The sequence below is a fragment of the Epargyreus clarus genome, unplaced genomic scaffold (genome assembly GCF_041222505.1).
Source record: "Epargyreus clarus isolate Ecla_fem2 unplaced genomic scaffold, WU_Ecla_fem_2.2 ptg000007l, whole genome shotgun sequence".
NCBI lineage: Eukaryota > Metazoa > Arthropoda > Insecta > Lepidoptera > Hesperiidae > Epargyreus > Epargyreus clarus.
The window spans coordinates 19,925,745-19,941,418 of NW_027332215.1; the positions used below are offsets into that span (position 1 = coordinate 19,925,745).

At 33.2% G+C, this 15,674-nt stretch overlaps 1 protein-coding gene across 1 annotated transcript; it reads left to right on the forward strand.

The window, feature by feature from the left end:
* Nucleotides 1–8,234: 8,234 nt before the first annotated feature.
* Bem46 (abhydrolase domain containing 13-like protein Bem46) lies at nt 8,235–15,417 on the forward strand. Its single transcript, XM_073075036.1, has 5 exons — nt 8,235–8,470; nt 9,967–10,195; nt 10,365–10,558; nt 10,768–10,928; nt 13,321–15,417. Exons 1-5 carry the CDS (start codon nt 8,338–8,340, stop codon nt 13,621–13,623), a joined length of 1,020 nt encoding a protein of 339 aa, XP_072931137.1. The 5' UTR covers nt 8,235–8,337; the 3' UTR covers nt 13,624–15,417.
* The last annotated feature ends 257 nt before the right edge of the window (nt 15,418–15,674 follow it).

Below are 15,674 nucleotides of genomic sequence, written 5' to 3' on the forward strand. Positions count from 1 at the left end.
AATATATTTTTTGTCTTTCCATTTAATGGCCATCAGTGGACCAGAATATTGCACTTCCGTTTCATTCAATTCTAGAATCGTGTTTAATTTTGGCATATACTTTCTATTTTTTTTTACCGTACCGCAAGCGTAAATATTATGTTCGTGTAAATATTTAAATAACAATGGGCTCGTGTACCAATTATCCACATATAAATGGCGATTGGATCCTAAAAATGGTTTGACCAACGTGGCAACAACAGCCCCGCCAACACCTAGATTACAGGGATCAACTATCTCTGTGGTTGCTCCACAGTAAACAATAAAATCAACAATAACACCCGTATTTACATCACATAAAACAAATAATTTGACACCGAATCTGTTTCTTTTATTCGGTAAGTATTGTTTTATGGACAAGCGACCCTTAAATGGAACAATGCTTTCGTCAATACAAATAGTTTTATATGGCGTAATAATATTTCTAAACTTTTGTCGTGTATGAGATACACATTTCTGGATTTTCGATAAAATTGTATTTTCTTCTCTTTGCTCAGAAAAATGGAGCATGCCAAGTATCATAGAAAACCTGTTGCGTGTCATTACTTTCGAAAATATCGGAGAATTCAATAAAATATCTGTGGACCAATGTTCTTCTATAGATAAATGTTTATTTCTGGTCATTAACATTATGACTGCAAAAAACATGTACATCTCCGGGACTGTTACGTCGTACCAAGCATGTAAACGAGAATGCATACGCAAGTCTACATTCAGCACAAAGTATCGATGAAATTTATTGGTCATATTGACAATCATCGACACAAAATCTGTGTCCATAAAATATTGAAATATGTCGCATTCAGAAGCAATTTCCGACGGCTCTAAATGGATTCCAGATTGAAAATCATTGAAGTCAGCTACTTCGGGTGTACGTCGTTCCGAGGTCCATTGGAAGGACGGTTCCGGCTCATGACCTCGATGGTGGCCATCTCGAGACGTCGAAGGTGTATCATTTGATGGTTCTTGATGGGCAACAGTTGCTGGCTGTAAAATAAAAACAATAATTCATTGTGGGAAGTTAATTAGCCAGTGCGTGAGAAACAAGTATTTTTCTTTGTTCTAAATTCTGCCCGAAAACAATAGATCTTTACGGCCGACAGATCCGAAGATATTATTGTACTCCAACTCGAGTTATCGGCTTATATTGTGTCTAATTCATCATGAAATTTGAAATTACTACTTGCGCTGTTGCAGATGGGTTATTGCTATACAACAAAACAAAAGCTACAGATTTATGACAGTTAGTTTAAGTTTATTGTTCCATTAGTTAATATTTTTAAGGTAAAACCTTTTAAGAATCTCGTTATTGTTAGAATGTTTTACTTTGATCAACAAAACAAAATCTTTAGGTTTATGGCAGAAGCTCAAGCTTTATTGTACTACTGCAAAATATTTTTAGAGCATAATATTTGAAGACTGGTCAATAGCACAATTAGTTTAAACTTCAATAATAAAAAACAGACATAAACATTAGCGATCTTAGAATTTCGTATATTTGGTAATTTGTAAGCTAAGATATCGTTTTACAAAAAGAAACTTAATTTGAATTAAATTAAATTCTCATTAATTACGCTACGCTTTACCTATTTGTAAAGAAAATAGAATACAATTAAAATAAGCTAAAGATTAAAAAAACGTCTATGGTTTTTATGTTTCTTCCCAAGCATTATTGGTATTTGCAATTTTTTTAGGTTGGTAATACTGACATGTTGACTAGAAAAGTACGTTTTATTAGACATTCGTACATCGGTTTCGAACATTCGAAATTCTATCATTCATCACCATTCTTCATTCTATCTGAAATATTTTATTTACATAATTAATATGTCTTCTGGTGACGAGAGCAGACCTTCATCACCAAGTTTATTACAAAATATACACCGTGCCAAGAGAATTAAGTTCTCAGTTGAACCTGTGAAAGTGACCTGTGTGTGTGAAGGAGTGAAAACAGAAATGATATCAAAGCAAATCAAACAGGTAACGACTGAGGATATTGCAACCGCAAATATGTACCAGCTCAGTATATGGGACAAAGACGAATTAAAATGTGATGTTTCACATTTACCTAATGTGGGTTTCGAAGAAGAGCCAAAGGACCCACGCAATAAGGCATTCGCAAGATTGGTCGCACATGAATTAGATAGTGTACCAGCGGAGAAGCGTTCGGTAACTTACACCAATATAATTAATATTATACGTAAAGTACGACACCAAAAAGACTTAGATGACATTAGTTTACCGAGCTACCAGGATTCCGATTAAGAAATAATAAATGATTGAAAAGGTTATAAGTTTGATTATTGTCTAATTAATAAATATCCCAAAATAAATCATAAAATCTGTAAATTCGTTCATTTATTTATTTCAAATACTTTTCAGACGTGGCTTAATTCTTTCTTAACCCTGTGCTCTACATAAATTATATCTTAAAAACATTTTCGGAGGGATCATATAGCTTGACGAACACTATAGGAACTATATACCGAATTACCGAAACAAAACTGAAAAGTCGAGTTCTCTGCACACATATATACATAATAATTAATTGAAATAATAGTATACATATATTAGAAACCTATAAGTGCAGGCTTAGGTATAAGGCGCAATTAATATTTCATAAATATATGTAATATTTAAACATATTATATCGCTTAAACATATACACAAGTAAAAATATCAAAATCATTCTTGATTTTTACTTATTTATGTTAGCGATCAATAGGTTAAATAATACAACAAGCATTTAGTAGGTAACTGTATGCTGATTCATATCTTAATTAAATCGTATGTAAACAAACAACGATCGATATATCAACTTAAAAACTCTGTATAACGGCTGTATCTATTTTTTTACAACAATAATATTCTCAAAAGTAACTTATTTCTGTAAAAAATATGTTTCTTTCGGTCTACAAACACCAATACCAGGCCACACTTACAGATTTCATCGTGATTTTTAATAAGATTAATATTTGCTCAAAATTTTTAAAATAAAAGCAGATAAAAATAACTTACCTCTAAATCAAATTCGTCCAAAGATTCTGTTTCCGAAAATTCTTCGTCATCTGAGACTCCTTCTAATATGCGAAGAAGTTCTTCCGTAGTCATTAAATTCCCACTCATTATAATAGTCACTTAATATAAATCTTGAACTCGATATCACAAGTAAATTAATCATAAATATTATTCATTCACTTCACTAATTTCTGGTCGCCGCGCTTGTGACGTCACGATATTGTCGTCTAGTCGTGACCATGGCGTACAGGGTACTGATAATTCGGGTTGCGTTAGGGATGCGCTTGAGTTGGGATTACTGAATATCGAAATTCGACCCAACCAAATTTTATTTTTGACTATGTAGCTTATTGAATGATTTTTAAGACTGGTTTTATAAAATTAATGCTGCTTTATCCTAGTACCAAATTATACCTAAAATAATATATTCCAGAGGAAAGTTTCGAATCGATCTTTGATTTGAAATAATGATATTATCCAACATGCGCTACATCACTAGCGGTCACGCAGTTATGACTCTGGCGTGTGAGGACATTCTTTTTTCAGAGTTTATTTCTTTCTTTTTAACGTAAAATTTCTCAATATTTATAATGCAATTTAATTAGTTTTATGGAAATAAATAAATTTTGGACCTTCTATTTTACAGGTATATAAATAAATAGGCATTAAAGTAATGTTTAAATAGTTTATTTTGTGTTTTAATGTACCGCTGTTTTTGTCACATATTTGTGTCGTTGGCGCTCAGGGACAGTTTTCGCTTGTCACGTATTTGTGACCCTGGCGCTCAAAAGGTTAAAATGAAATATTTTTACAAGCGAAGTAAGCCCAAAAATAATTAAAAAGTCCATGTGATCTTTTTAATAAGTTTAAAATAAAATCATTAAATTTTCGTGTTTGTCCATATGATTGCAAACGCATGGGATTGGCTGAAGCTAAAGTGACGTCACCTACTTGTAAACATTAAATGTCATTTGAACGTTTGTTGGGTGCCTCGTTGATAATTTTTCGATTTTATTAAGTTTTATATTTCGCAAAACGTTATAAAAGCTAAATAACTTTCAATGTTTATACTCTGAAGAATGCGTATAACTATCGTACTTTTGTAATTAACTTCGTTATAAATATCGTGACGTTACTGACATACGAAGCATGTCATATGACTGTTTTCTAATATGTATATAATAATACTCTATGCTGTTTTCGCACGACGTTCCGTTTAACCTTTAACATCACGGGCGGGGTCTGGGGAGACCCTACGCGCCTTTGTTTTGCCTGTATTTGTTTTTTAAAACAAGCTTTGTTCTTGTAATTTCGGCTCTTACAAAAAAATATTCGCTTATATTTATATTTTCGTTATTTTCAGAATAATATAATTGTAATCGTTAAAAATGAGTCGTTCACAGTAGGTAGGTACACATTATATTACAAATTCTAAAGGAATTTACTGGTAGCGAAAAATAAAATATGGTCTCGCACTATGGAAGACGTAGGTGACATAAATAACCAGAATAATATACGTAGTGACCATGTTTCTGTGTTTGAAAATTATTCTTGATTTCAAGCGGAAACACTAAGAAACAGTTTTTAGACAGCATGTTCAATAAGAGTAAACCTGCTCTATTACTATATAAATAATAAAACATCCCTTAATGTATCCTATATTTATATTTCGATAATTTTCATAACATATTGGATATAGATACAAAACACTCATGGGGTAGTTCTGGACCCCACGCGTGACATTACTTTATTAGAAATCACGCGAGTACTTAAGGGTTAACGTATAGAATATGTTTTTTTGCGAATAAATATTCCTTATTATTATGAAAAGAAATATAAAGAGAATTATGAAAAAAATATCAATGAAAAGGGTTTCTGATACACGTATGTAAATAATAAAACACTTTCTCAAAACCTGTCAACTACTCTAAAATAATTTATTCCTAAATTTTGATCTATAAAATTATAGTTTCATTATAACATAAAATATATATCTTTGTTATTTTTGTTTTCTTTATTTTATGACTGAAAGTGATGGAACCAAAGTAGTAGATAATTAAATTACCGACCAATATTCTGCCATAGTAATGAAAAAATGATACGTCCGAGCACAAGCGGAAAGTCGAAAGGGGCGGCCCGCCCCGGGCCTCCAGTCTTGGGAGGGCCTCCAAACACTGCCGAGCCGAGTCCGCCAGTGGACCTAAGTGTCGAAACCTTCGACACTTCGACTCGAAGGGGAGGTTAGTCCGCCCTGGGCCGGAGCATTAATAGTCCAAGAAGAAGTGAAGATGTGCTTAACCTACGCCCCAGGCAGTTATATTACAACCCATGCCACGTCGCTAATAAGAAATTCGTGGTAAACATTTGTCCAAGGTAAATTCAGTCCAATGAAATGTTAAAATGTTTGTGCCTAAGCATGCAAAAGTCAGAGGACGTAAGTAAATTAGATAGTTATCCTCAATTTAAGTGCATTTTTTCGGAACCATTGGCGGACTACATTTGCCAGAGGCCCGGGGCAGAAACTGAATGGAATCCCCCAGTCTAAAAAGTTCATTTAATTGGGTACTTGACAGTTATAACAATAAAATATGAAATATGTTGGATATGATAGCTTATAAGTAAACATAAATTATGCAGTATTTCGTTTATTTTTTAATACGTTCTAAGTATTTTAATTTTTAAAAAGAAATTTTCGATTTTTTATCTGTGGATTTTAAATCCCAAAACGGCGACAGTGCTGCCTCAAATGTCATGTGACGTCACTACATCGAAACCAAACAAGACAAATAATAATTAAATCGTTTGCTGTTAGAGTTGGTTGAATTTATGTTGTGAACCGAAATGAAGCCATACTATATTAAAGCTGATAGCGTGAACCTGCTTAAAGAAGATCCATATATGCAGTGCAATAAATCAAAATGGATACAAAAACTTCCGTGAGATAACCTATGGAAATATCAAATAAACAACGTAAGTAAAACATTCTTTATATTTACATTTAATCATATCGGACAGTTAAAACATTTCTTAACTGACTTCAGACAGAAGAAAGGTTGTCTTCAAGCTTTCTTCAAGTGATTATTAAGATTTTTTTAAATATACTTATATTCTTATGTGAACTGTTTTAAGGTTATTAATTGGTTATATTTATATTTACAGATCTTCCCGACAATCGTATAGTGACGACGTTATAGAGTATGTGCAGTTTAAGAGGAAGGCAAGTTTGTGTTTCATGAAAAGTAAAAGTTGTCCTGAACACAAGGTACATCAATGAAAATGAAAATGTGATGACTGTCCTGCCTAGAAGAAGTGAGGAGCCAAAAGTTTCGAAAGTGGGCACCAGTCTGAAATACATAAAGTAAAGTACACGGGAAATAGTACTTCTTTACTTGCGTAACCTACCCAACAAGATGAAGGAAGAAAAGTGACCATACAGTTCCTATTATTGCATTGCAATTTAATTCTGAAAATGACAGTGATAAAAATATATATCCATTTGTTACGGAAAATAATTTTAGTAATGAAGAAAAGCAGACACGCAAGCAGCACAAAACTTTAGCTTAGGTGATCTGTAGTAATTATTGTAACTGTAACATATGATAAATATATACAAAAGTTCTACTGTGTGTACTCACTAATAGAACCATATAAACTAAATAAACAAAGAAATCGGTTAATAAAATACTAATATTAACCAATCATGTATTTTTAATTATACAGTCATGTAACTTAATCAGTGCACATGCACCATTAATAATAACACAGTCATGAAATATTTTAATTGTGTCCTATTAATTACAGAATGGGCCCTTAAAATAGAATTCTCATAGACGTCTTATAATTCTATTCTTATCATAGACATCTATATAATATATTAAATATATGAATACTTCCACTTGCTGTTTTGTTTTGATTACGTCCCGTTCCAATGATTTGGAATTGACGAATCACTCGAGAGTTACTAAATTTATTCCTTTTTTTCAATAATATCTCTTACATAGATAGTATAAAATGTCATTGCTTGCAAACAGAGGATTTAAACATATAAGAATCTGCAAGTTCTTTAACGTTTATGAGATTTGGGTTTAGGAACTTGTATAAGCAAATTTGTTAGGATATTTAGCGATCGTACTTGAACACATCGTCACTGCACACGCCTTGTAATTTGACATTCTTGCAATTGTACTAATAAAAGTTAAATAATTCCCAAGATTTCCCCTGAAGTATGTGTAGGGTCGAAGTTTATTTCTATATTTTCAATGTGTTGACGTCACGCTACGAAATGACACTTGACCGCCTGTTTTGGCGTAACGTTCCGTTTACCGTAATAAAAATATGTTTTTTATTAATAAATAGCCCTTTTTTCGAAAAAATGATCAATGAAAGGCATATATAATACGTATATGAATTCATTAAAACAGTTTCCCAAAAAGTGTCAAGTAGCCAATTTTACAAACTTTTATAAATTTCTTAGACAATCGCTGACAAATATGTATTTCAGCGATGTTTTGATTCCGGCAACCTGTTTTTTCGCTAATACATTCACATGTACACATTACATCACAGATTGTTTTGTTCTGCCGAGTGCTTTTTTAGCTCATGACACATTACATACATCAAGATTTTTATCTATATGATCATTTTAACCACTGCTCTTTAGATCGAAATGGTTAGCAGCTGTGTCTGGAGGCCCTCCCAGAACCGGAGGTTAGGTTTTTGTTATGTACATCTCTGTTGGGGAAAGGGAAAAAATGTGTTTGAAGCCGACAATAAATAACTGTTTACAAACATCGTCAAACACACAGAACAGTTTGTCGGAATATACAATATCTTTCATAGTTCATATTATAATAATCTGTGCTCAATAGCCATAGATGTAGACTACTGAATTATAATCTGTTATTGACTAATTATGAACGCTGTCTAATTTGATGTCATTTCAAATATGAAATCAAAAAATTCTTAAGTTGATCATTTTAATGGTCATTGAATTCCAATTGTTACAATCCTAAATGAGATATATATTCCGTTATACTGCTTGATATGTATATTTATTGGCAGAGTTCAAACAATTTAAATATATTTAAAACATATCTGATATAACTATTGTTCATTATAAACTGTTTACTATAAACAAAATTTCCATTCCATAATATTTCGTAGAATTTAAAATACTGATCGGATGGAAATATTAAGTGAGTAATCGAAAGTGCTCCAATGGGGAACGAGAGTATATACTTAGCTAATTTTCAATTACCTTAGAACATATTTTCGAGAGGAATGTATCATATAATTAGATTGATCCTGTATAGACTGTGGGTCGTGTCTACGATAACAGTCTTCTTCGGTGTGGTTATCTTCTGGTTTAGCGGACCTCTTCTGGGCTTAGCCGCATTCACCGTGGGAGTTGCAGGTAAGGTTTATTATGAAGTAGTTATGATTATGAAAAGTGATTTCTGTGACTCATAATATTTCCCCTGAAGCTGGTTTTCCACCAGAGATGCCACCACATCTCTGGGCAAGGATATATTAAAGTGTTTTTTCTACTTGTTATAACATGTTATTGCTACAAAAACACATTTAATTGCTGGAATGAACAACATCGACTACAAGTGACATATTAGTACAAAAGTAAATCATTCTACCTTTTTTTTTTGTTGATGAGGGGGAAACCTTCAAAAGGTACCCAACGCTATGGGAGTGACGGTTGTGTGGGATTCTTACCGCACTAAAACGCCCACGGTGGCCGTCCTTAGCGTTTGTTGGAGAACTCCGGGATCTCCAACGGAACACAACCGGAGTAATCTTAACGCGATGCCCTTCTATCGGGCTCTGCCCTGGGGGGAGCAATTTATGCTCTTCTCACATCCCCTGGTGATTACAATGATATGCGACCACACAAAACCGCTGTCCTTCCCGGGGTCCGGGGGTATTCACTTACTAGAAAGTTGCTTAGTCAAAAACTAAATTTGGAGACCTGACGTACTAATTCTACTCGACCATCATAAAAGAAGCTATAGTATGGGAAGTTTCTTCAGTTGCACTTAACCCATAACTGCCCCACTGCTAGGTTTATTCCGCGCTAAACTGCTAGTCCGCTCTGAATATAGAAATGAGTCACGTCTGAGCAAATTGTTATATCAGCGAGACTAAGACAGTGCGGGACCCACCGGCACCCATCCACTGCCGCTCTCGCCTATGGGTACATTGCGTTAGTGTTAACTGTGTTAGTGGCCTTAATGTTTCCTTGTAGTTGTGTTCAACCTCATTGGCTCTCTGACTACACTTGCGTGCAACAACATCAGAGTGAACTAAAATATTAGCGTGGTCGAATACATAGACCAGAGTGAGGATTTTAGGTCAAGTCAAATGTGTTGGCCATGTTCAATCGGTAGATAGCTTTTCTTCATTCATCATATTGAAAGGGATATATCGAGTTATATTATTATTAAAATAATTATTTGCTTTTAATTGTTTTAAAATGCGCCATGGACTTTTTGTAATTACTCGTACATATTAGAAGTTGACGTATAATAAAAGATGATGTTTTTAACACATTACACACACTGAAAACCTTTTACAAAAATTTCTACAATCAGTACATGTAAATAAATAAATTATTTAATCTAATTGTGAGCTTGTACAATTTCAAGATGGTCGATTGAATCAATTTGCGTTGATAATGTGCTTAGTCAATTCAATAATTTGGTTTATGTACTTATCTGTCTAGTTTCGTCATTTGTCTGTTGCGATGTGAAATAAAAGTTTTGAATTAGTTCAACACAACCTCAGTCCCCACTTTAAAACTTGTCTCCTCGTATGTATTTACTTTTTTACGTATGTATGTATGTATGTATTTACACCTGAATACTCTTTCACACTTAAAAACGTTTAATGTATTATTTTCAGGTATACTTTACAATGCACAGGATCTCTTGCTGTACTATCCTAATGATCCTCCGGACTCCAGAGTTTTTGTTCTACAGCCGAGCAACTTCAAGCTACCCTACGAAAGTTACAAGATTAAAGGTCGAGATGGGGTTAAAATCCATATGTTCTTGGTAAAACAAGCCACTCACAGCAAGAAGCGACCGACAATGATATTTTTCCATGGCAATGCTGGTAATATGGGACAAAGGTAAAGAAATTTTCATTCATGCACAATTAACATTATTAATAATATTTAATGTTTATTTTTTTATAACTGTTGCAACTTTAAGACTTGTTTCTGAACATGTAAGTTAAACACAACTGTATGGTCTTGTTGTACATCAAATTGACAGAAATTTTAAATATTTTATTTTCAGGTTGACAAATGTGTCGGGCTTCTACCACAAGCTAAATCTTAACATCTTAATGGTTGAGTACAGGGGCTATGGTCTGTCCGAGGGGTCCCCTTCCGAGTGTGGTCTGTATACTGACGCCCAAACTGCATTTGACTTTATAATGCAAAGAACTGACATTGATCGCACCAAAATTATTCTATTTGGCAGATCCCTGGGTAAGAAATTATTGTGTGATATACTGACATCCTTAGTTAATATAAGGATAGCTTTAATGAGTCTTTATAGTACTTATAATTATGCTGAAAATCAGACAGTCACATCAATGGTTAAATTTTTAGGTTTCTACATTACAGTATTGATATTTCTCAAGGCTTTTTTTAAGTTTTCATTAAGAAATAATTTTAATCTTTATAACATGACCTAGGTGGTGCGATAGCCATAGACCTGGCCTCAAGATTGAACTACAGGAACAGAGTGTGGGCAGTTGTGGTGGAAAACACCTTCACCAGTATACCTGACATGGCGAAGATCATACTAAGATGGAAATGCTTAAAGTGGCTACCGATGTTCTGTCACAAGAATAAGGTAATTTTATATTAATACTACAAATAGAGCGCATATTGCCCTGCGGCTTACATACATCATAAAGGATCTACACATTAAAGCAATAGAAAATATGATTGAAAATAAGCATGTAATACTTGTAACACTTGTACATGTACATGTTATACTTGTGAAATATCTATATTACTTGAAGCAGTGATAGCCTAGCGGTTAAGAAACGCGGCCTCTCGATCGAGAGGTCCGAGGTTCAAATCCCAGGCACGCACCTCTGATTTTCTAATTTATGTGCGTATTAGAAATTATTTATCACTTGCTTAAACGGTGAAGGAAAACATCGTGAGGAAACCTGCATATCTGAGAGATTTATAAAAAATCTTAAAGGTATGTGAAGTCTACCAACACGCACTTGGCCAGCGCGGTGGACTATGGCCTAATCCTTCTCATTCTGAGAGGAGACCCGTGCCCAGCAGTGGGACACTAATGGGTTGATGATGATGATCTATATTACATTAGATCATCGTTATGTGAACGGTAAGATTTAAAAACAGTCAGGCTGATGGCTTGATATATTTGATACAGTAGTAATTATTTATTACTAATTTATATGAGTATTATTCAGCAATAAGTATATTAGTTTTCTACTTATATTAACATATGATAATAATATTTTGTAGTTAGAAAAAATCTACTTACTCTTATAAAGATGTTTTATAAGTTCTTAGACCTGCTGAAGAGAAATTGATTGAAGATAACTAGATTTTTATCGCTATAAATAAATAAAATACCCTTACAAATGGCAACACAGTACCGTTTACCGTAATGTACACTCATTTACCACTTAAACAATCATAAAACTTTTTATCCGTCATTATCCCAGGTAACCTTGAGATTTCTTCAGTGTAACCTATATCTATAGGTTATATTATAAACGTACCTACAATACAACTGTTTGGTACGATTCAGGGCCGGATTTAGAGGTCTAGAGTGGAGTGGAGTGTAGTGGAGGCCCCCTGGCCCCAAATTATTTTCCGAATAAAATGAACCATTTTTTCAGTTGAGTTTTTCAATAAATATTTTATTGTGAAACGCAGGTATATTCTTTTAGTATTTTGTACAAAGTACTGTAGATAAAGGTAAAACAGCGAAAAAAAATATCAAAGGAAAAGATTTTTTTTTACCAGTGTTAACTAGTGTTTACTAGTCAGAATTAAAAAAGAAATCCGACGTCTCTATTGTGGGGGCCCCTCTTTTGTGGAGGCCCCGGGGCTGCCGCCCCGGTTGCCCTCCCTTAATACCGGCCCTGGTACGATTGTTGGTACGGCGCTTAACAATCATTGTTATTACGAAACGACCTTCGCGCAAGTCGTTGACCTGTACATTAAGAAGAAATACCGTCAAAAAATTAAAACGGTTTAAGATTAGCACGCACAGAATGTTGCAATGAAATGTATGGACATTCAGCGTTTTAACAATTTAAAAAATACCGTCTAACTAGCCGTTATATAACTATTTAACGGCTAAATTACTTAACTATTATCTTTAATGAGTTAGTTCAAGTCCATAGAAAATATGAACTATTAAATCACAAACATACGACCTATAAACTAATATTACATTATAAGTAACTTGTTACGTTAAATTGTTTACATCTCAAATGAATACGACATACTAGCGCCTATAACTTGAACCAGAACTCAAATTTTATACACGAATACCGTGTCTTTAAATACCTTAATAATAGCCGAAAGTAGTGATAGTCTAGTGGTTGAAACTCAGCCTATTCGTCGGGTTTTAGGTTCGAACCCCAGCCACGTTTGATTTTTCAAAGTTATGTGCGTATTAAAAATAATTATTATTTTTTATAACAATGAAAGAAAACATCGTAAGGATACCGACGCGTTCTGAAAAATATGAGAGATCTGATAATGGACACTGAAGGTTTGTTTATGATATAGAAGTAGCAAACGGGCATTTGTTCTATTTGATTGGCTACTGATGCCCAGGGACAACTGTAATCAACTCCAGATAAGATACTCGTAACTTTCCCACTTGAGGTCGGCCACAGATGTGCCTCTATCCCCGGGGACTAAGTGTGACACACCCTTTTAACTGAAATATAGCAGCGCTAAATACTGCTGTTACTGCTCCACACCTTTTTCTGCACCTCAATGAGTAATTTACTCATCTTAAGTTTCTTCATAATAACGCGTATTCGAATCATGAGTACCGTCGTATCTTCCTACGTCGACTCAGTATATCCTGATGACCGAAACCTTAACATATTTCATATTCAGTCAGACGTCAAGTTTTGTGAGAGGTAAATCCAGGTATATAACTCAGTAGCTAGTATAATAATGTATAATTTGAGTCATCCAAGTAAACATAAATGTACATGTAAATAATTTTGTTTCAGTACATGTCTCTTAACAAAATGGTACACGTATCGTCGCCAACAATGATTATTTGTGGATCCAACGACCTGTTGGTGCCTCCGACAATGGCTAAGGAGCTGTACGTGAAGTGTGTAGCTGGTACGAAGAAGCTCGCAGTGATGACAGGAGGAGGCCATGACGACACTTGGACCTGCAGAGACTACTACGTGTCAATACAACAATTCCTGAGTAACGTTCCGCCCCTCCCAGACAATATTGAACCGTTCTTCGATGAAGCAAACAAACTTCCCTCCAAACGGCATTCAATTGTCCATATTGTCTAAATTCTATATTCTGATTAAATTTTTTGAATAGACATGACTAATTTTTAATAATTATTGTTCCGATAATTTTTCAATTGAATGGAGTTTACTAATCTTATTGAAAATTTTAGTACAAACAGTTATAGCAATGAATTCATAGTCAATCTTAATGTTAATACTGGATAGATTAATGATAGCATTTAACTTCAGTTAATTCAATATTAGTTTGTTCATGTTAATGGGTTTGTGAATCAGTATTTGGTGTTATCTATATAATACGTAAAGTTGTGTGGTTATAGCTAGGTCAATTTCATTACAGATTTATATTTAAAAGATGAAACATATTATTGTGTACTTGTGAAACTTCAATTTTTCCTTGACAACCTCATTTTGATAACATCTCTATATTTTACATTAGTCAAGTAATTAAATAAGTACTTTACAATCTTTTATATTTCATTAATAATGAAAGAATGCCAAGATAAGATAATGCCAACTTATGAGCGAAGATTTTAAACAAAACTTAAGTTTCATGTTTCTTAATGTTATAGTGCAGATGAGAGTAATGTTTACTTGTATTGTTAATTAAATTAAGTATGTTTTTTCTTAACAAAACAATTTACGAAATAAAACCTTAATCGTCAATTTTCGTAATTTTAATGTAGGTATACTTGTCTGGATAAGGCTTTTGTTAAGTGTTCGGTAGGTTTAATTCTACCATGTGATTTATTGGGTTATAAAACTTGTTTATACTATAAATTATTTTGAAGAAAATAAACGCTTTACTATATTAAGTACGTTAATAATGTATTAGTTACATGAGGTTAATGGTCTTAATTTTATTACTGTAACTTAAATACATTCGAATATTTTTGTGTAGCAAAATATACCAAACTTGTAATTTTTTTGTGAAGGCTGGAATAGTGTTAAATATATTGATAATTATTATGCAGTCCATAAATATTATTTAACTTGTTAAGGTTGGGATTGCACTGAGTTCAAGATCACAATTAATGGAGGAAATGTGATTGGGAGGTGTAAACTTAAAACATTGAATGATACCAACACTGTTCAATACCCTCACTACCGTTGAAGTTACAAATACATTTTAGTGACTACCTTTTATAATTATGTCAAACTTATCGAATACAAGTCGCGTACAAGAAGCACAATTTTTGAAACTTCATCTTGTCAGACGAATATAACATTATGAAATCATTCCAAATGTTAAAGTATCGTTTGAAAGGTGGTAATCTCCACCCAAAATCTAAATGTTGTTAGTAGACGAATCTATTTTGTTAGTAAACTATGCATTAAATATGATAAGTGTATGTCTGTTTTGTTGTTGTAGTAAGTACAATAGTAACATAGATGTTACATATCAGAATTCAACGATCAAGCTCTTTTAGATTGTTCAACATTCCATTTGCAGAACGTAAAATCTGTAATTATAATGTTTACTGTTGTTTACTCTAAAAGGTGCCAAATATTACCGATTTAAAATATGAGCACCTACCTTTAATAGTCGGGAGTGAAATGAAATATATAAAATATTAAAAGTAAAATCGAACTAAATAAATATTATTGTACGCGGGGTGTGGGTAAACCTCCTGTTATTGAGCTTCTATGAATTATGGGCAAAATACTCAAAAATCATAACTGTATGGTAAAGTTCCGACACATAAATGATAAGAAATTCACTATTTTATTGCGAGTTTTATCACTTTTCGCTGGCTACCTGAATGCATTTACTTATATTTCAATGTAAACATTGGCTGTAAAATTTATAAAAAAGCAACTATTTTTTTTAAACAACTTTGTTTTATTTCATTTATCATTTCCTGTCACTATTTAAAATTAAAAGCGGCTAACCACCATCTTAATCTTCGATCGTTCATTTTATTTTATAAGACATGTTCTATAACATATGGGTGGTATTGTCAACGTCAAGTACCTATGCAAGGTACTTTATTGGCTACCTAACTTACAAATAACTATTGATGGGACTACGTAACCGACAATCATCTTGTAAAATGTATTTTGTAAAAACCATTTGAATTAACTCTAGCTAT